The sequence below is a fragment of the Kryptolebias marmoratus genome, linkage group LG18 (assembly GCF_001649575.2).
Source record: "Kryptolebias marmoratus isolate JLee-2015 linkage group LG18, ASM164957v2, whole genome shotgun sequence".
Lineage (NCBI taxonomy): Eukaryota > Metazoa > Chordata > Actinopteri > Cyprinodontiformes > Rivulidae > Kryptolebias > Kryptolebias marmoratus.
The window spans coordinates 8,342,079-8,363,944 of record NC_051447.1 but is presented as its reverse complement, the minus strand read 5'-3'; the positions used below and the strand labels follow the sequence as shown (position 1 = coordinate 8,363,944).

Below are 21,866 nucleotides of genomic sequence, written 5' to 3'. Positions count from 1 at the left end.
GGATACAAATTTAACACCTGTTTGTGTGTCTGAAATTTCCGACAGCTGACTGCATGCAGACAAATAAAATTAATATTAACTAGCTGAAGCATTACACTCCAGTCACGTAAGCCACTCAAGTTTTTAATGAGAAAACGTGATGATTATCACAAACAGGATCAGTAAAAAAACAAAACAATAAGGCACACACGATGATACAATAAAATCAGTCCTCACTAATGAATATGCTCAACATTTCTGCAAAATACTTAAACTTTTGATTTTGGATGAGACTGAATGAAAATTAGGAAATTCATACATAAAACAATATTCATCCAGAGCTGAAGAGACAAAAAAATGACCATGCTATGAGTAGTTTAAGGGGGGCAGCACAGCATTTAATGCAGTGTGTGAGGGAGAACTCTGAAAAGGAGAAAGGGGAAAACATAGAAAAACACCAACTGTTTTTGACAGTGTGGTAGGTAGCTTCATTTACTCACATATGAAGTTAGTCTAACAGAAGGAACAACTAAGTGAGATGGGGAGTAAAAGTGGTGGACACATTTGAATTGCAGCACTGACTGCCAGTTATTGAGTTTAGCAGGCAGCGAAGAATCATGAGGGATTTTCCATCTAGAGTGAAATCATGGGGGTGCCAAAGGTTTTACTCCGAACTCTATAAATCACATGGCTCAAATAACCACATTATGTTACAAGATGTGTACAGAGGGAAAGCATAGGAGGATATTTCAATGAAATTAATAGTTCTTAAAACTGAATCTGCAAGAAGAAAAAGGCGAATCTCCATTTGGTTAAACATTTACAGGCTGGGTAAAGTTTTAATCCACTCATACACAATGGCAGGGAGAAAAAAAAATCCAACAATGAGAAATAGTTACTGAGCAATAGTGTAATAAAAACAGTTAACAGCTAAATCACGTGGTAAAAAAACAATTTCATAATGTTGTGTCTAGCAATGCAACCTACCACACTACAACCCTACTTTACTGCATGAACAGTAAATGCCTAAAATGTCTTATCCAACAAAAAACTATCTACTGTAACACAAGAAAATTCAAAGTTAGGAAATTAAAAGATCTCGTTTTACTTCTTCCAAATAATTTATGCTCAATTCATACGGCCTAATTTATATAAAAAAAATATATATATATATATCTCACCACTAGTGTCCCAATTCTGGGATTAGATGATTCCACAATAGGGTACCCATCAGTAGACCCAGACTTATTCAATCACACTAAATTAGATTTTTAGACTAAGAGCCAAATTACTTTGCAGTCAAAACATTTAAGTTATTGAACTCTGTGTCACTTGTAGCCATGGTGTCATTAAAGCACTGTCTGTGACGCCCAACCAGCTGGAGTGTCTCCAAGTCAGTCTAAAACTGGAACCTTCTTCATTCAAATTTTTCTTTTATTTTGCACATTTATACACAATATAATGATTATTCATTGTTCATGCATTTAGGATTTCATTTAACATGATCTAAGACCCACAGAGCTGCTGGGCAGGCAGCAGTGCATGCTTTTGATCAAAGGAAGAGTCCATCTAGAGTGCAGAGAAGCTAAACAACATGGGGTAACCATCAAACCGTTAAATGTTTATAGCTCAGCCAATTTATCACATCAGGTTTATTATCTTGTTGGTGGCAAATGGTATTTACAGCTCAAGTAGAGCTGAGCCGGATATGCAATGAGAGACTATAAAGCTTTGCTCCAACATTCTCAAAAAAACATCAGAAATTATTGTTCTTAATTGCAGTAATGAAATGGATGCCTTCTCCTAAGACTGTCCAAGGGAAAGTTGTCTTCTATTTGAAAATGTCCTCAAGTGCAAATTGAGAACAACATCTGAGTTGGCTGTTACAAATGGTCCTTTTCTGGTACAATTTTGAGGCCAACTTCATTGGGCTTTAACTGAGCTGTAGCCTGAGTTAGTGAAGTTAGTTCTTTGCATGTAGCTATATGTTTCAGCAGACATTGTTAACATTACAAGAGGTGTTTTTTAAAACTTTCACACAAACATGCTGGCTTTGTTTCTGTCACATTTCTTTGGGAAGCTGCAATAAACTGCAGCATATAGATGATGTAAAATAGACAGACCTGAACAGGATTTCTATGGATATGAGTTTTTGGAGGTCTGTAAAAAAAACTTGTACTTATTTGGCTTAAAAACAAAAAAACATTTCTGGACATCTCCAAAACTTTTGGCATTGAAATGTTGATTTTAACTTGAAACTGAAAGCAGAGTAAATAGTGATAGGGTGACTGTAATTTAAAAAAAAAAAAGAAAAGAGACCCGATTTGATAAATTACATTTTAGTAATATTTCGATATTGAGCTCTTGAAACCCCCCAACTGATCCTGGACAGGCCAATCAGTCAAGTGGGCTAATCTGCACTCAGATCTGAGGTGCCCTGCATGTACAAACGTTCAAGGTCGATGGCTGTCCAACAACCCAGCAACAGCATTGATTCCTTGTTTAACACCGATATGTCATCTCGTCCAGCATCGACCCTCCATCTGCACAGGCAGGATATTACAAAACAAAGAGGCGTCCAATTGTGCTCATCTGCAGTGGCTAACGCATTTATCATCGCTCTGTGGCACACTGGGAGGAAAGCAATCAAACTGAGGGAGGTAGGGGGGCTTGACATTAGCATCGTAGCGTGCTCCCTGAATTCAAGCCTCTATTCTAAACATGACAAATCACTTTTACATTCAAGAATCCATTGTATTGAAAACACAGAGAAGAAGCGAGAAGCTAAAGTCTCACCAGATAATATGGTTAACAACTTAGCTTTGTAATAAAACTGAGAACTGCACACTTCCCTTAGCTTTTTCAAATCTGCAGACGTTAGACTGAGTTGCAGGGCATGGAAGAGCAAGCTGTTACAATGATCCACTTTCAACCTTTTCAAGCACAGCATTAAACAAAAGTGCTTAGACAAAATCCTTCACTAAAATAGTTTAACTTTTTATCAGACATGCAGATGAAACGCTGTCTCCACTCTGGATGATCAACTGCACCATATTTATTACTTTTAAGTAAAAATCTCATTCCACTTCAGGCTGATGTTTTTGTCTTTAAATTAAAAAGTGATAACCCCTTAGGATTCTGCCAAGGAAAGGCAAACAATTAAAATATTCAGTAGTCTCAACCAAAGAATGTTTCAGGTTGAATCCCCATTCCCGAACCTAGGGACCTTTATATACTTTAAAATTCTTCAGTAAAACATCATATGCCTTAAAAAAAAACATTTAAGCAAACAGTTAGACTGACTCCAATATTAGGCAATGATTAAAAATAGACTTTCTATATTGACTTATGGTGAGTGAAAATTAAAAAAAAAAAACTCAATTCTGGTTCATGAATTTGGTCAAAACATTACTATTTTTATATTAAAATAGGGGTTTTTTTTCTCCCAATCTGTGCTAGACACAGTTTCATGCAATGTGGGATTCTACATTAAGCTCACTATACTAAAGCCAGGCTCGCAAAAATATTTGACACAGTGTCCCCTCCATGTGAGCGATGCCAAGAGGCCACAGCACATTACTCAGATAAAGCTGATCTGAAAATTTTCTTCCAATTCCAAATGTTACAGGAGAAGATATCACCCCTAATGCCTTAATTGTCTTGTTCGGGGTGTGGCTCACTCCACTAACATCTGTTAAAAAAAAAAAAAAGACTTCATAGCTTTCACAACTCTGCTGGTTGGGAAGCTAATACTGCTAAACTGAAAATCTGCATCTCCACCTCCATATACAAACTGGATTAGAACGGTCTGCTCATTTTTTTTAACTGAAAATAAAAAACAAAATTCAGTTTGACTTTTGCTGGTCAGGCTGTTTCATTTAAAATAACCTGGAATACCTTCATGTTTTGTCCTAAAGGTACAGGATATCAAATCATTCTGAACTAATAGATCCTCCGAAAAGACAAACTTTTACAAAGGAGTTATTGTCTCTCATTTAAGTCCATATAGAGTCACAGTTTTCCTACCGGTCTGCCACCAGTGATCCAGAACTGGAACCCCAAAGCTCTTCTTTGCCCATTCCAACGTCTCAATGTCACATCGCTCTCCTGCCACAAACAACACACGAAACCTGCATGGAGAAAGAGCCCATCTGTCAATCACCTGAAGAAAAACTCTGAAACACTTATCTTAATCTTATTTTTGTTTATTTTGGCATCAAATGATCTGCCAGAGCTTTTTTATCTCCCAAAAGGAAACTATTTTGCTTCATATAATAGTAATGTAGCATGAAGTGTGTGTATAATGGATCAGCCTTTTGTTGGTGCATTTCAAATGGTAAGTTTTATCCAGATATTGAGGTGATTTGATTCTGTGCTAAAGGTTTTGACATGTGCAACACTTGTCATCTGTAAATTGGGTCACATCAGTAGGAAAAGTCTGAGGATTGCAGCTGAAACCTCTAGATTGGCTTTCTTATATTGTCACACATCTCATGGCAATGAATCCTCATTCATCATCTCTGCTCCCACAGAGCACCTCTTTGACCTCTTGTTTAAATGGTCACAGCAGAAAACAGTAATTTAAGCATTTTGTCACCTCTAAAAGCCATTTTGATAAACGTGTTTGGTTTCCTACACTCATAATTTTTCCTTGCCTAAAAATATTACACAAGTCCAAAAATGTTAAATGTCTGAAAACCTATTGCAAGGACATCTGAATTCCTCCACAGTCCCTCGTTTTTATAACCTTAGATTGCTTAGTTTGAACATGTGCTACTCCCCGTCTCATTAAATCTTCCCCCGATGCCCTTCTAATGACCCAAAACACTACATTTTCTATCTTTAGCCTCAGTGATTTCTCCCACATTATTTCCTCCAAGAACGTCTTAAGCAGGCTGCTTCACATCCAAATCAGTACACCACTAGTTGCTCCCAGGGCGGCTGTAAAAGTAACGTAATCCTTTTAAAATCAGGCCAAATAAAAATAGATATAAAACTGACTGTTTCATTTTACCACCAATAAATACTTGTTATTGTTGGTCACAAGCTTCCTTACTTGTAAAACAACCCTTCCCAAACGTGAAATTACATTTTACTCTTCATGTAGAGAAGAAATACGCCAATAACCTTTGTTAGACATTGTTTTTTAGACAAATAACTTTATCACCTGCTGCCATTTTGCGTGTTTGTTAGCAATATATCTTATGAACCACTAGACAAATTTTAATGAAACTCTCTGAAAGTAATAATTAGATGTAATCTACAACTAATTAACTGTCACAGTCAACCTGACTCAAGATGGCTGCCACAGATAATTAACCTTAGAGAGAAAAGAGAAATAACTGTCTTTTTACATATATTGAGCTAAAATATGGTATGGTAGTAGCTGAAAGTCATCCACAACACAGAGCACTAACAGACCACATAACATCTTCATATAAAACTTTGTAAGCCAGTGTGATAAGCAATAATCATTCTTTCAAATAATTCTACTTGGCTTTTGATGGATTCAGCTACATTCAGTTGGTAAGAATGTATCTGCATTAAGTCCAATTAGATTAAACCATATCATTCTTACTGATTGCATCAATATGACAAGGTCTTTCTGTGTGTTCAATAACAGGAAAAAAAATTACTTTTACTATTTAGCCAGGAAGGTTTGCAATAAGGCCAAATAAAGAGGAAATAAAACTTGAATATGCTACCAGTATTGTGACAACTGAATACACTTGTCTATAATAAGTTCATTCTTATTAAAAAAAATAACACTGGATTGTTTTATGTTTGAAAGAGCTTCTCAGTGATTACTCACTTTTCTCTGTCTGCTCTGCAGCCTGACATGTTAACAAGCGATATGGTTCAATCACATTAAGGGTCATTATGGCTGAACTCGCTCAAGGGGAAGTACATGTCTCTATGTCAATAAACTGGAGACGAGTGAGTGAGCTGCGTTAAATTATTCTTTAAAGTCTCTCTAGCATGAAATTTTGTGTTTGGTAATAAAGCTAAAAAGCTTTTTTTTTTCCTCCCCCAAAGGTTTTATGACTTCCATCAAAACAATTAAAAAAAACATTAGTACTGACATGTCCTTTTGGATGGTAAATGTAGATGCATTAAAAAATACACTCAAATATTAAACTTTTTTATTCTTATGTATGCACACCACATAGTCTACAGAAACCAACTGATTTTAGTGCACAAACTTAGAACAAAAGGTCAAACTTTCTTACAAGATTAGACTAAAATCTTTTGTAACTTCCGGTTTTGTCATGTAACTTACAAAAACTAAACTTTTTTTCTCCCCTTTCATGCAAATGTTTATAGTCACACTTAATTAGAACTCCTTTTTAAAAAAAAGCACCAACAATTAGATTTAGCAAATAGCCTCTTAACTGGTGGCAGAAAATTTAACACACTTGCCTCCAACAAGGCAAAAAGATGCATTAGGAACAAGACAATGCATAGAAAATTTATTGTTAAGAGTTCAGAAGGGACAAATGGCATCAACATTAATCAAAATATATATATAAAAAAAGGATTCCTCTGTCTGCTGCAGCCCAATTTAAAAGGTGTTGTGCATTCAGCACCATGATCAACAGAAAATTCAGCACACACTGACGGAGTTACTGGATGAGTCACTGAGGCCATAGGTTGCAAACATTCAAAAATCGCTTTATGATTATGCACCGAGAAGAAGGCATTTTTAGAATGCTGAACAGTCTGAAAGTTATGAATTCAAAACACGTCTGAGTGCTTTTCGGCCTCAACAATTATTAAATGTGACCATCTCAGCAGGTGTTTGATTCTCTTGTTTGACGTTAAGCCATAGATGGCCTTCACCTAAACAGCAAAATCATCAGAACACAGAAGTACAGAGTTAAACTGACCCAGTGAGCATTTTGTTGTAGAAAAACCATCTGAACAACCTCAAGTGTGTACTCTGGTTAAGGCTAAAATCAGGCTAGACTTGGTCTGAAAGCAAAAGCTGTGGAGATGTTTACATCAAGACTGTAGCAAGAAATGGAACCATGTCTGAAGTAAAGGCACCGTCTCTCTAGGATCCAGAAGGAATGTCCACTTTCATCTAATTAAAACATACCAGAGTCTTGTGGATTATCTACAAATACTGGAATTTATTGGTCATGACAAGTGCATGAAGCGTTTAAGTCCATTTGTAATTATCAGCCTGTTATGACCAATAATGAGTTTATAGTCTCTGTTCATGAAAACAGAAAAGTCTTATAGAGAAGCTTTCTTTAAAGATCCTTTTTGAACTAAAATTGTTATACAATAAGAATACTCAATATCTTTACCTGTTAAAAGAAAACATTCATGTTTTCATATGGTTTGTCTTCATAACAACATCGCCACCTGAGTAAAATGTATTCTGTCATTCACTTACACAGATGAGTGAGAAAAAGGGTCATTTTAAAGTAATGGTAAATATTATATGAAGTTCTGTCATTTTGTTTGCATGAGACTGTCGCTCAGAATGTTACGTAGAGCCAGGTCTGTTGCTGATTTGTAAGTTTCACCTTAATCCCGCCCAAGGACTGGATGGACATTTAATGAGACGGACGTGTCACCTTTTACACTTCCGTCTCTAAGACAGAGCGAATGCAGAATGCAAATGAATTGTTGAGCCTCTGTGATCAATCTGGGAGAATCCCACCATCTAATGAGACCGCAGAGACATCATGGTCGGACTGAAACCACGGCAACCAGCGACGTTGGAGTTAGGGACGCCTGAACTCCAGAGCTCACAAAGAGAAACAAATGAGAGCTCCTTTGACCCAAGAGATCTGCACTTGCAAACACTTGCAGTTTCTTCTAACAAACCGTTTGCAAATGAATGCCAAACCTGAGATCAGGTACTGACCCAACTATGCCTTTAAGGAGGTCCAGTAAACTTGAGGTCCAAATAACCTTACCTGACGTGGTTCAACTTGCAATTTAATCATCTTTAGAGCTCATGGATTTGTACAAAAACCACAGATTACATTAAAAGTGAGACAACTTTCTGCAACAAATAGTGAGACCATTCCATTGCTAAGGCTATAGTAGAATGTATCTATATCTTCTTTGGGGTTCTCAATTCTGACAGTATTCACAATTGATAACTACAATTCATACATGAACGTTATCTCCATAACTCATTCATTTAATCACTTTAAAGGTTACTGGTAAGATTCACTCAATCCATTTTATGATGTGTACATATGTATATATGTAAATAAAATCATTTTGTACAAAATATATGCCTGTTTATTTTTGCTCAAGTAAATAACAGAATCACAACAAACCCTTCAGAATGGAAGTTAATACCCAGAACTGACTAATAATGATAATAATAGTGTGTGCCTCCTCTTTTTGTCTTCTACAAGACGAAGAACAGACACCTGCATTTTGAAAAGGTTAGCAAAAACAAATCTACTCATGCAGGACTCAAATTCAGTGTTGACTCACACTGACATTGTAACCTCAACATTGCCAGTTCAGTAGGTGAAATACGTTTTTACACAACTGGACTGAAAAAAAGTCGCACTCCTTCACATTTTCACATGATTTACTGACTTGGGTTGTATGACTTGCATATTTGATGTGTTTGTGTGTTATATAAATTAATTTATTAAAGGATTAAACTCGCATAGTTAAATATAGACTAAATTTAACTCTAGATGTCCAGGGTTTAATGACAACTAAGACTAGACTCAATGTTGCAACTGCATCTGTTGCTCTCTGGGAGGGGCGGCTGCTGTTCACTAGCCATCATAATTAACACCCAAGTGGGTCAAGAAACTGAGTGATGGAGGTAGGAAAGAGATGTGCATCAACAGATGGACAACAACTAACAAGTGGCTGAACAGACTGAGCAGACAAGCATCAGCTGTGACATGTTTTAATATTCTTCATGAGTTTAACGGCTCTAAGACAAACCTGCAGGTGAGTTCTAGATGTTCTCGCCACAATTCTAAAGGTTAAAACAGATCGTCTCCGTTTTAGTCAACAGGTCTGACATTATTTGTGCATAGTTCGATGATACAGCACAAAATGCACAAACAAAAGGCTGACAGCTTTGCTAAACAATCAGCTGCACAATCAGTGGGAGTCTTAGCGTTAAAAAAAAAAAAGTTTTTTTTTTTAAATTAATGGTATTTATCCTTTGAGATTAAACTAACATATCAATAAATAAAGTGGGAACGCATTACCTGCTGTTTTACATGCCAAAGTTTTGGCTGAAGAACTTTCACTTTTGTGTGACTGAGCCAGCCATCTTGATACAAACTGACTCCAAAGGTTAATGTAGTCCAGATGTATATTCAATGGTTATTTTTTGAACATTTTATTGAAATGCGTTCAGTAGCTCATGAGATATGTTACAGACTGACGATTCTGACACCAACAATTATTGACAAAGTTTAAATAAATAAGATACTGCGTGATCTGTTAGCACTGAAAGTATGTGATTGTGATGACATTCAGCTATTATACTACAATAAATGTTTGCTCAATATCTTTAAAATTGTCTGAGTTAGACCTATTTTTAGTTGATCAGCTGTGACAGCCATCTTGATACAAAATCCATTCAGTGGTTCATGAGATATTTTACTAACACACACAAACATTCACATAATCGCCCACCTGTCGTAGTGATTTGAAAGCATCACAATTTTCAAAAACCATAGAGGTCCCACATTTTTAGAACCTGAGGCAACATCTGCTAAGATGCCTTAAATTTGTTTGACAAATTCAAGTCACTAAAAAGCTGTTAAAGCTCCATATCTGAGAAGCAGAAACCTTAAGAGGATCAACAGTTATCCAAATTGCAAGTTAAAAACATGTTTCATTATTCATGAACTTCTACAGGAAAAACAAAAATCTTTCTCTAGTCTTATCAAAAGAAACGTCTACCTGGACAGAGGGTATTTTTTGCCGACTGCAGCGTGGGGGTCCTGCTGCCGAATGGCCCGGATGGCAGTGGGTGCTGTAAACATGCAGGCCACTCCGTGTTCGGACAGGACACGGAAGAATGCCCCGGCGTCCGGCGTTCCTACAGGCTTTCCCTACAATCAGATGGCACAGCAACAACGGGTCAGCTTCCAATCTGCAGCTGAGGGCATGTAGCGATGTCCAAATTTACTGCAACATTTCTACATCATAAAAACAACAAACGATATAACATCAGTAAATACAGAACAGCTGTCAGCAGTGAGGAAGCACACAGGATATTCTTTCCAGATGGAATTCATGGACATGAATCCAAGAATTATAAATTCAAGGCCTAGCAATTCTTGAAGGAATGCATATCGCACACTAGAGTTTGACTAAAATCATATTATGTTAGGTATAGCCATTTTAGTTCAACCTTGAAAACATTATGCGCAGTCTCATGCAGCATTGCAGTATCTTGCATAATCTCACATGATTGTTACTCTCAGCTACTGCCACACTGCAAATTGAAGCTCACTATTTGTGAAATTGTACGAGTCATAGCCACTTTTGTGTTTTCTGAGCTCACTTGACCATCTTGCCATCTTGAATCGGGTTGACTCCAAAAGTTAATCAGTTGGAGATGTTTATCCACCGATTACTTTTAAGTTTTAATAAAAAACGTTCTGTGGTTTAGGAGATATTTTAATAACAATACGGTCACAAATTCAGACACTGTTTGCTGGAATCAGGTAAAGTTGTAACACCTGTTTCAAGATATAAACAAGAACAGCCACAGGCAAACTATGATCATAATATTTATCCTCAAAAGGCCTGATTTAACAATGGAACACACACATTTAAGGCGAATAAAGGTAGTTATCTGCAATCACAAATTCTGGCTGGTAATTTTGCAATTTAGAATTATTGGTTTATGTACTAAAGAGATTAGAAAGACCTCAGTATGATGTAACTGTAAGAAAAATGTGGGGGGAAAGCAAGTCAAAATAAGTCAATTAGTAGAGGAAAAAAAACCTCCCACAGGTCAGAGAAACCAAAGTAATGATGTAATCACACATATTATACTGTAAGAAACAAACAGAAAGACCACCAGAAAGATGGGCCTCTGAGACTTCTTGTGTCAAAATTATTGATACATTAAATACTAGAAACAAATGGAGTGTGCTCTGCTGATTAATGGAAGTGACCTTTGAAAGGACAAAGACAAATTAACGAGCAGAAGCAAACATCAAGTAGTTGTTCAAAAGATACTCTGAGCAGGGAAAATAGAAGAGTATATGTCTTTTTGAAGGATTTCATCTTCAAGGCCAATGTGAGAAGGGAAAAAACTCCCATGCAGGTAGCACATTTACCGAAATGGAGAAAAGAAGCAGAGATAAACGGCGCGAGGCGTGCAATCTGATATGACAACAGATCGCAGCAGCCAGAGTCAAACGCTTCAGCGCATAAACAGCCTCAGTCTACATAAACTGCTGTCAGACAAACATGAAGGCATTTCATTTGCAGAGAAAGCCAAGACAAACGCACAATAAAGCATTACTAGTACAGTTTTGCACAGATTACAACAATGTTTTTTTGGTGCATTTCAGGGACATACCTCGTAAAGAACTGTGCTGTTGCCGTGGAGCAAAGGCCCGTAGCAGATGTAGGAATGTCCGACCACCCAGCCCAGATCCGATGCTGCCCACCAAACCTGCCTCAAATGAATACACACATGTAATATCCACCCAGGTAATAAACCAAGAGTCACATTAACACTGTTCTTAAATCTGATCAGAATGCAAAAATGAAATAAAACCTATAAAGCATGAAAGCAGTATGAATACAAATCAAATCTCAGATGCATCAATGATCAATGTAGCTGAAAATTCAATGTTAAACGTGTGATTTTCACACTAATCTATCCATCTCTTTACTGATTACAAACGCATCAGCAGAAAAAAATAAATAAATAAAAACATCTATCCTCTTACATCTCCAGGAGTGAGGCCATAAATATTTGACATGGTCCACTTCAGCATAACGGCGTAGCCTGCGGTGTCCCGAACAACACCCTGAGTGACGGGATAAGAAAAAACATTAAACTACTGACAGGTATTTCACAAAGCCGAGAAACGGGGCTTTAATATCTCCTTACAAACAGACCGTCAGCCATGCTGCGCTGTAGGGGACTGTATTTTGGTTCTGAATGAACGCTTCTAACACACATACCCACTGTTGGGCTATTTTTACTTAATAGTGCCTTCTGAACATTTGAGCAAAGCAGTGGTCCCTGCAGCTCTAATGTCAACAAGTCCTCAGAGTTATAGTGTGTAGACAATAAGTGAGAATAACTCTAATGTGCCACAAACTGAAAAACAAGAATAGCGCCTATCTGTTTAGGAAAAAATGGAGTTAAGCTACATGCACAGAGTCCATTTTTCATTTGAAGGAGGAAAATCCTGCAGAAAAAAACTCCTGCTGCACTGGAAATGTTTGGTCTCATTTGTGTCATAGTGACCCTTGTTTATATTAGATATAAACTGTTTGCAGAGTCAAAGATCTTATGGGTCATGCAGCAGCTCCACAGATAAGCTCAGCCCAGAGGAAATCCTTTAACTCGTCCGAATGAGGCCATAATATTACAGCAGAATAATAATGAGTAACCTTTGGAGTTCCGGTGGTCCCAGATGTGTAGAGAACGTACAGAGGATGGCTGGAGGGCAAAGGAACACAGTCATGCGGTCGAGCAGTGGCCATCTCCTCGTCCCAGTTCAGACTCAGGTCTGGTCTCATTGATACGGTCTCCTAAAACACAAAAATAAACTATTTTTAAAATTCTGGTAAAAAAAATAATGTGCTAACTGTATAGTTCAAACACTGAATGATATCAGCTGACTGGGATATTACAAGGAAAGTTATCAAAACACTTTATCCAGCACAAAACTGACATTCAACTCAAAAAAATTTATTCCTGCAAATGCTGAGTCAGCATTACTATTTTCTTGTTCATAGTGTTTTCCATATGATTTTAGACTAACTACTTAAGCTTACTTCCAGCTACTTTAACCATTCATATATCAAAATGTTTAGCTTCTGTAGGACATTACAGCTATGACTGTCAGGTTTTGTGGCTTTTATCATTTTGAAAATATTTAACTTTATTTACATTCTTTCCTTGTTGAAATGAATGTAGAACTTCTAAGCTTTGAAAAACTCAGAAATCTTCAGTATATTAGCTTCATTTTTAGCTTTTAGCTATCGTTTTGCTATTTTTAGATGCACTTTCACTGGTCTTCTCTTTCACACTTTTGTCTTGACAATTTTTAGCCTGTCTTGATTGTTTTTACTTTAACAATTTAGTTTCAGCTTCTTCAGATTTCAGCAAGGTCATTCTGTACCCAGCATTCACACTGTATTTTTTGCAGAAAATGCAATTTCTCTAATGGTTTTACAGTCTACAGTTCAGAGCCTAATATTGCTTTTGTGTGCAGCGTAGGAAAATTATTCACAAAACTCAGCCTGCTTCCAAACTGAATCTGTGCCAGCCTGCAAGTGACCGGTGCCAACCTTTATTTCTGAGATGCAAACATATACACATCTTTTTCCAAACTCATACTGCATGCACCCACCATAATTGCTTTGATACGTTAAGAGCTGTGATATAATTTCCTATTATAATGTGTTGCAAAAGCAAAACCAGATCAAAGTCAAACTGAAACTCAATTCTTCACATTCAAACTAATGAGGGAACTAATTTCTTTGAAAAAGCTTTTTGTGTTTTTTCAAAGTTTGGATGAATAAAAACTTTCAGACACATTTCTATTCTGTCACTAAACCAGATGTATGTGTGTGGTGCTCCAGTTCCTACCATGTTGGGTCTGTTGTAGATGAGGACTTTCGAGGGTCTGTGAGAGCTCATCTCCAAGGCCGCCTTCACCAGCGGGATGTACTCCACTCTTCTGCCCGGCTCGATGCCAAACGAGGCTGTAACCAGCAGTTTAGGCTACAAAACATGAATCATTGGGATTTCTGTTTAATTTTTTTTAATAAAAAACAACAACAAACTTGAAAGATCACACTAGAAAATTTGTATTCTGTACAAGGATATAAAACATGCAGGTAAGTGAGCCTCTTGCTAATCAGCTGCAGGCTTGCAACACACCTGAGACATTTCTACAGAATCAACATTTCCTGTCATCCTTTCAAACTAAGAGGACTAATAACTCCAGAACAACAAATATATCACACTTTTTACTCATTTTAAAGGTTTCTGTTTGATTACATAATAAGACAAGAAAAAAATCTCACTTATAAACTCTTTTTTTCCACCTAAGATTCAGATATATAGCTTTGCCTTTGTCATAAAGCACATACATCATTATCTGCGTGGCTCTACTCCATCTATTCTCAGCAAAGGTTCAGATAACTACAACCTCAATTATTTTGTACATGACTTCATTTTAAAACAAGTGTATTAAATCATACTTTTTCTGAAATCAGTTTCCTATTACAGCTGACTTCAGTCCAAACAGTTCAACACAAGCTGTTCTTTTAAATATGCCTATATGATTAACATTTCAAATAGTTGCTCAAGTATTACTTCGTGCTGCATTTTCTCCCATGTAGTTTTATTTAACACGCCTTAACAGAAACCACAGTAAGAATGATTAGTCAGAATGTCAGAGTCGTTCACAGTAGCACTGATAAGGTCCTGGTGTGAGTGTGTGCAGAGTAAACACAGGGCTTTCCGTGGTTAATGATTCATTCTAAGGCAAGCCTGGGCACCTAAGTCTTCCAGATATTTACAATATTTGCACACATTAATTATAAAAGATTAATGTGTAAGGAACTGAAGTTGGATCATCCTGCTTCGTAAAAATACTCAAATATTAACAGTTAACATTAGCTTTCCCCTTTCTTTTTAAGAGAGTAGTGAAGACCTGACCCAAAGAAAAAAACAACACGCACTCTTGCCAAAATCACCTTGAACCCCAAGGTTGGCGAATAACACCACCTCCTTCCCCTTACCTTGGCGTGATCGATGCGGACAGAGAGTTCTTTGGAGGCAAAGCCACCAAAGATGAGGCTATGAGGTGCACCGATCCGTGCACAGGCCAACATGGTGAACATGGCCTGGGGTACCATGGGCATGTAGATGACGACGACATCTCCCTTCCTCACCCCGTTCTTTACGAGGACTCCTGCTAACCTGGACACCTGGATCGGGATGCAGAAGAGGTGAAGCAAAACACTGAAAATTGTCTCAACTAAAAGAAGAAAACTGTATACAGTCATATAAAAACAGTCAAATTATTGTTTACAGTATTTTTACAATGGGCCTCACTGTTGATGGTGCTAACCTGGTCCTGGAGTTCTGTGAAAGTGATGATCCTTTTAGTTCCAGTCACTGGGCTGTCATAAATGATGGCAGGCTGCTCTCCTCGGCCACTTTCTACATGACGGTCTACAGCGTTGAAGCACATGTTCAACTTTCCTCCAACAAACCTGTTCAAAAAGGCACATTTTTAAAGAAACAAGTACTAAAAAATAGGTCACAAACAGCTGATGCAATTTTTTTTCTTTTGATTTGCTCTCCAGTTGTAGATACAATGTATATATAAATAAATATACAATTTAAAACATTATTTAAAGAAGTTGCTTCAAATGAAACCAATCCCAGTGCAGCAACATTGCAGTTTTTACCTGAATTCATGACCACCATTAATAGTTCCTAATAAATATTGTCAGGTCTTTTAATATCACCAGTTAGCATTTATAGATCCCACTTGAACCAGAGAGATTAACTCCAGTCTGCTGTGCCATTTGTAAATATTGATTAGAAGTCAGAAATAATGGTTGCGCTCGCAAACACGGATTGTTGTTTAAAACAGCTATTCTCAATTAGACTTGTGATATTAAAACGTCTTTTCAAATGAATGGTAAGACAAACCCTGATTATTCAGATGGTGTCCCTGAATGGACAAAAACTGATTACATCAGATGAAGGATCAAAAATATACTTGAAGAGCTGTTTAATGTGACGGAATGACAGCGGCTCTGGCACTGGAACCACTTTAGTGAAAAGATCCTTAAAAAGACTCAACATGCGCATTTGTTGGTCCAAATACTTATGGTCACTATATGTTGTATACTATATGTATTTGGGGTGTTTTTTGTTTTAAAAAAAAACGCTGTTAGCATTCGTTTTCAACTTGAATTTCATTTCTGGACATCAGAGGGGTCCGGATCCAAGCTTTAAGAAACCACTGGTGCAAAGTCAGTCAGAGAAACTCACAGTAAAGCTAATAAAAATGTTTCATTTAGGGAACTGCCAAGTTTGAAGGAATTCACGAAAAAACCAAAACAGTAGTCCTGATTAGATCAGCACAAGTCCCACCCTCTGAATATGATGAGGAAGAAGATTAACAGATTCAAGCACTGCAGCATAAAACCATGACAGATATTAAATGCTGAATAAATTATATGCTTTAGTTAGCAGGAGTTCATATTTTCACTCATTTGTGTGCTTATTTTTTAATAATTTTAAAACTTTATTTTTTTAATGTGGCACTTTTGGCTCTCCATAGACAGAGGCTACCTGAGAAGTTTTTCCGTAGTGAAATGAGTCGTTTGGGTCAGAAGTGGTTTGACTTCTTTAGGAGAGCAGGAGGGTGGCGCAGGTCAAGTTGCGTCGTGGTGACGCGCGGTGTTCGTGCGTCGTGCTCGTGCAAACGCCGAAAAACCTACCAGTTCGGGAACACTGGGTCCTCAACGTGCAGAGTTTTCCTCCACGGTTCGAACCAGTTTATATCCAGTCCCATCTCGGCCCAGAAGGTCTCCGGCTGGTCCCTGGCGGCGCACAGGGCTCGGCTGTAAGCGGAGTCTGACGCGTAAAACCTGCAGCCGTGCGCTCCGGCGGCCGTCCTCGCGCCTACAGACGCACTCTGTCCTGTTGCTTCTTCTCGTTTTGCTGCAGTGCGAGTCCACAGCTGCTTCCTCAGTGTCCTCTTGTTCAGAGCAAGAGCGCAGTGCTTTAGGCGCACCGTGTACTTTATTTGGGAGTGCATTGTTATTTTTGTTTTTTACCTGAAACTCATTTTTACGCGAAATCCACCAAGTGACCTGCTCCCCTGGGGTTCTTACAGGAATAGTTCATCCGAAATCTTTGACAGTGCGCTCAAGGAATGCGAACTATGAACTGGATGTAGTTCCTGCAGGAGGAGCTTTGGGATTCAATAGGGAAGGAGAAAAAAAAACTATTACACAACAGGCCTCAACTGATTGCCAACAGTCTGCACTGTTATTGAAACCAGTGACAGTTTCTCTTTGTTTATCTTGGGAAGTTTACTGATATATTTAAATACCGACACATTCTAGGAACTGTTTTAAACTCCTCTTTAATCATAGTTTTCAAAGTTATAAAACAATGACGCATTGTAGGTCAATTAAAATACAATTAAAAGGTCTAGCATTTCTTTAAGGAATGCATATCCTCTTCACCTTTCATGCCAGAGGTTTGGAATAAAATCTTCTTATGAGGACAAATAAAAGCTCTTTGTCAAACCTATTGCAAGATGTCACCCTCAAAGTAGGTGTTGCTGGTGACTTAGCTACTATTTGTAAAATTGGCTGAATTATCTCTAGTTTGTGTTGGCTATTGTTGATCAGCCGTGTCAGCCATCTTATATTGGATTGATTCCAAAAGTTAATCAGCTGCAGATGTGCAGTCAATGATCACTTTGACAGCTTCATTAAAATTCACCCTTCGGTGCTTGAGATAGTTTGCCAACAGACCGATACACAAACATTATCCACCTTTGCCTTTCAGCGGCAGGTGATAAAAATATCCAATAGCATTTACTGTCATCTTGTTACATCCACACAAGCAGCGGCAGCAGCTCCCAGGCCTCATGTTGTGCGTTTCCTTTCATCACATGCATCATCCAAGCTGCTGGTAAACACCCATTAATCCAGCTGACCCCCCGCCTCACGGACGCGACCCCTGCGCAGAATTCCCCTGGTTGAGAAACTCGACCATCTGATGTTTCTCATCATCGGTTTCTATTTATACATGTGGAGCAATGTTTCCATCAGAGTCTCTTCAAAGCATCGCACTCTCTCCAGGGACACGGTTGCCTTGCAACTGCTGGCTTTATTACACTTGTTGCCAAATTTACATTTGTGCAGTTGTTTGCTGGGAAGATAAAACTGTGAAATTTTTGTTCTAAGTAACACGAATGTTATCAGTCACAAACTATTACCTGTGACAGTAGCATGGTTGTTTTTTTTCTTTCCATTTGAAATCCTTGGACCTAGTTTCAGCCTCATTCTGTGGGTTTCTGGACATTTTCTTAAACCCAACAGTATTGATTTACATCAGATTTCACATAAGCTGCAATCAATATTCAATGTTTGTCAAAATTCTGACAGCAAAACAAAGGCTCCCTTTTCATCTCACTCTATAATTTGTTCAGCTAAAAGGTCTTACTAAATCATGACTCCCATCAAACATTGCCTTTTTTAATTTTTTCTAATAAGAACAGTGCCAATGCTAGTGGCAGGACATGTATCATTCTTATGCTTTTTGACAGCAGGTGGGCAGAGAACACTACAGCTCGAATGGCCTAATCAAACCTGAACTGGGCTCCGAATGGCTCATTATTGCTGCTCCATCTCGCTCTCCTCTCTGATCTCGTGTTAGGAGTGTAAATGTGACGAGGTAGAAATTAGCTGACCGCCTTTTCAGAAGCAGTTAACAGGCAATTTTCTCTGAGTTTATCTGCAAATGATCAATCTCTAAGCAGTGTCTCATCCCTGCAGAGTGCCTAAATATGGACTCGTAATCAAATTAGCTTGAAGATGATTGCCATTTTGAATTTTAAAGAATTTGAAGTTTTACAGCAGCATCACAACTGCTTACTGGATTTCTTCCCCCCATACTGTCAAATTCCATTCAAGTAGAAATGAGTGCTGATGGGAATATTTCCCCACTCATAGCTCTAAAGCTTTAGTAAACATCTGTAATGCTCATCATTTGGCCCATCTTCATCACCTCTTGCATGTTCTTTGAGAAATCAATTCACTTGCAGTTGCAGGGCATTAAGCGGTGCGATATAATCCTACCTCTTTAAAAAAAGAAGCAGAACTGTATTACAGCCCACATGGATAGGAGCCTGTAATCTCCCTGTGCCCTCTTTCTGCATGCTCTCTAAGCCCTCACCCTCTCTGCCCTCCAGCCAAACACTCACTGCTAGTTTCCATCTGCAAACAGCTGGGTGGGATGGCTGCAGCTCATAAGCACATATTGACCGTGTGATTTGGGACAGGGCCTCAATCAGAAACAGAACAGATTCCAATCACAGCGATCCTTAAAAAAAACGGCAACAAGGATTCTTCAAGATTACTTTAATCTTGCAGAAAATTAAAAATAACCGAGTTCCTAACAAGCAAAGGTAACTTCTGCAAGGAAAATTGAGTGCATCATTGTTTCAGTGGCTGTGAATTCTGCTCTGAACAGCTGTGCACATTTTAGTTCTGGCCCCAAGTGTTTACTCATGTTCAGCTAGGGTTTGTCATAGTGAGGTCATAATTTCTGAGCCATGTGACTCATGCTTCTTCGCCTCCCTTTAACCACAGATTTTCTTTTTTTTGCTTAGGATGACATCTAATTGCTGTAATGATAGCATATGTATGAGTACCACAAGCACCATTAGGCAGCTGAGCTACAGTAACTGAGGAGAGTTATCGGTTTGGCTCCATTTTGTGGCTGCACATAAACATGAAGATTAATCCTTAAGCTCTTCAACTTCAGTTCCCGACCATCATTCAGTTCTTATCAGGTGGCGCGTGTAACCAAGAGAAGATAGAAGAGGCTGCATGGATCAGCACTTCACAGCGCACCATAATGGGAAGCATGGTTGCAATCGGCTGATTGCTGAAGTGCGATAGCTAAATAGATTAAATATGCTACAAGCATACATGCACAAAGATGTCTAGTATTCCAGCCTTGAGCATGTGGTGAAGCTGAAGCATAAACAATGATCAAAGCGATTTCTTTACGTCAAGATATATTAGAATTGTTGTTCGAAATTCAAATTATGCAGCATTTGGCAGCAGCATGTGATGTTCTGGTCTGATGTTGGCTACGCTATTTTGATCTTGTTAAAGAAAAAGCCAATAACATCTGCCTTTAATGCTCCTGTGCACAGAGAGGGGTTGTTAAATGTCTCTCCTAATTTGGAGTGGAAAAAAAGCTGTGTGGAGCCCTGGCTGTAACCTTGTCAGACACTGATTTCGAAAGTTAGCCTCCATCACCGAACATCAGTGACCTTGCTTTGAGCTAAAAATGCAAATCTTTAAACACAGCTCTAAAGGTTATATGCAAGGGATGAGAATTTTATGGCAGATTATGCTATCTTGTAACAAGGTTGTATTCATAGTTGCAGAATTATGTAAAAATGATAAAGTTCCTCAAACACACCTCTGTCATATTGGGGGAGGTGGAGGAGAAAAGTTGTAAAATTTGATTTAGGTAATTAAAAAAAAAAGAAGAGAGGCAGGATGACTGGTGATTGACAAAGAACTGACAGTTGACAGTAAGGCACAGGGGAGGGAGTGTCATTAAAAGGGCCACATGAAAAGAATTAGGAATGCTGACTTGAATCAAGTTAAACAGAAGGAACTTGTGCAACACTAGCAGAACTTTCGTCAGGGAGAAAGTAAACATTTAAAGGTGCTGAAAATAAAACGCATCGATGGTGCTGAGGCTGCAAATGAATCGGTTGGCTGGGAGTTGAGCAAACTTTCGGACTAACTAGACACTGACGGCACAAACAGTCTGTGCTCAGAACATACTAAAACAGTCAGAGGTATGATAGTCGCTGATGTGGCGTTCTTTCACACCAGTATGTTCTGTTTGAGAAAGAATTGTTTTATAAGCCTGAAAAATGCTAAAAAAAATAACAGACTTCTCTTGTTATAAAATAAAAATTTGACTAAAGCAATGCAAAAAAATGTAAAACTCAGGGATAGGAATGTATCCAGTTTACCAGAGTTAACAAGTAATAAATGTAAAAAAAAAACATGGTTGATATATACCTAATTTGTGATTTTGTTGTTGAATTTGGATCCTTTAAACTAGAAATAATGGTTATAATGTAGCTACCCAAACAAAATGAGTGAAAATTGTTGGACCGATTTTATTGGTTCAATTTAAACAGCTTGGTTTTACAGTGGAAATGGCACAGGGGAGTACTATTGTAGCCCCTCATTTTGTTTCACTTCCTGTAAAAACATGTAGAGCGGATTCATTTGCGCTCAGAAAGTCCCCGCATTTCTACCGACTTTTTAAGTGAACCGCAATCATCATCATAGCGCAGAGAGTGGCAGGTGATGAGGAGGCTGGAGGTGGACCGATCCTCGTGTAGAACCACTCCCAGCCTCCCTCTCCTCTCCTCCTCTCCTCCTCTCTGTGATGCTGCAGCTCCTCTCCTCTCCTCTCCTCAGTCTCCAGTAAACAGCAGTCATGGCGACAGTGGTCCAGCCGCTCACACTGGAGAGAGGTAAGGCGCTCGCCGCGCGGACATTTCTGCTCTTTCCTGCCGCCGAGATGTTTGGAATTCCTCTTGACGGCTTTCGTTTCAAACTTCACCATTACGCCCAGCACTGTAGATGTCTGTGGCTGAGGTTTCTGAGCGCAAGTCTGCAAAGGATCGCCGTCTCCCAGCCCGTCACTGTTCGGTGCCATTAAAAAAAAAAAAAAAACGTCGGGTCTGTGGAGATTTCGCATTATGGAGCGCTCTTAAAGACTCTGGCTTCGGCATGTATTGGGGGGGGGGGGGAAACATCATGCAACTGTACGAGTACAGCGCTCACAACCCTGCTGTCCGTCTGTTATGCAACCTCTCTCGGTAATGTCTTGTCCCAGCCACAGATCGCTGTTGGATCCGGACACA

At 38.5% G+C, this 21,866-nt stretch overlaps 2 protein-coding genes across 4 annotated transcripts in view; one reads left to right on the top strand and one right to left on the bottom strand.

Annotated features, from left to right (window-relative positions):
• Positions 1-21,866, bottom strand: part of acss3 (acyl-CoA synthetase short chain family member 3) — a 42,611-nt gene that overhangs the window by 12,653 nt on the left and 8,092 nt on the right. The window contains exons 1-9 of one of the 2 annotated variants that reach the window (XM_037981316.1): positions 16,660-17,115; positions 15,273-15,417; positions 14,941-15,129; positions 13,781-13,915; positions 12,577-12,717; positions 11,904-11,984; positions 11,528-11,623; positions 9,892-10,043; positions 4,006-4,109 (exon numbers count right to left, since the gene is read on the bottom strand). In XM_037981316.1, the coding sequence (XP_037837244.1) occupies positions 4,006-4,109; positions 9,892-10,043; positions 11,528-11,623; positions 11,904-11,984; positions 12,577-12,717; positions 13,781-13,915; positions 14,941-15,129; positions 15,273-15,417; positions 16,660-16,979 (1,363 nt within the window). In that variant the 5' untranslated portion in view covers positions 16,980-17,115. Of the gene's footprint in view, positions 1-4,005; positions 4,110-9,891; positions 10,044-11,527; positions 11,624-11,903; positions 11,985-12,576; positions 12,718-13,780; positions 13,916-14,940; positions 15,130-15,272; positions 15,418-16,659; positions 17,116-21,866 lie in introns of those variants that run through there. The other variant, XM_025004946.2, reaches the window with a different exon arrangement.
• lin7a (lin-7 homolog A (C. elegans)) overlaps positions 21,167-21,866 on the top strand; it is a 33,843-nt gene continuing 33,143 nt past the window's right edge. Inside the window, exon 1 of one of the 2 annotated variants that reach the window (XM_037981317.1) lies at positions 21,167-21,473. In XM_037981317.1, the coding sequence (XP_037837245.1) occupies positions 21,437-21,473 (37 nt within the window). In that variant the 5' untranslated portion in view covers positions 21,167-21,436. The remainder of the gene's footprint in view (positions 21,474-21,866) is intronic. The other variant, XM_017411544.3, reaches the window with a different exon arrangement.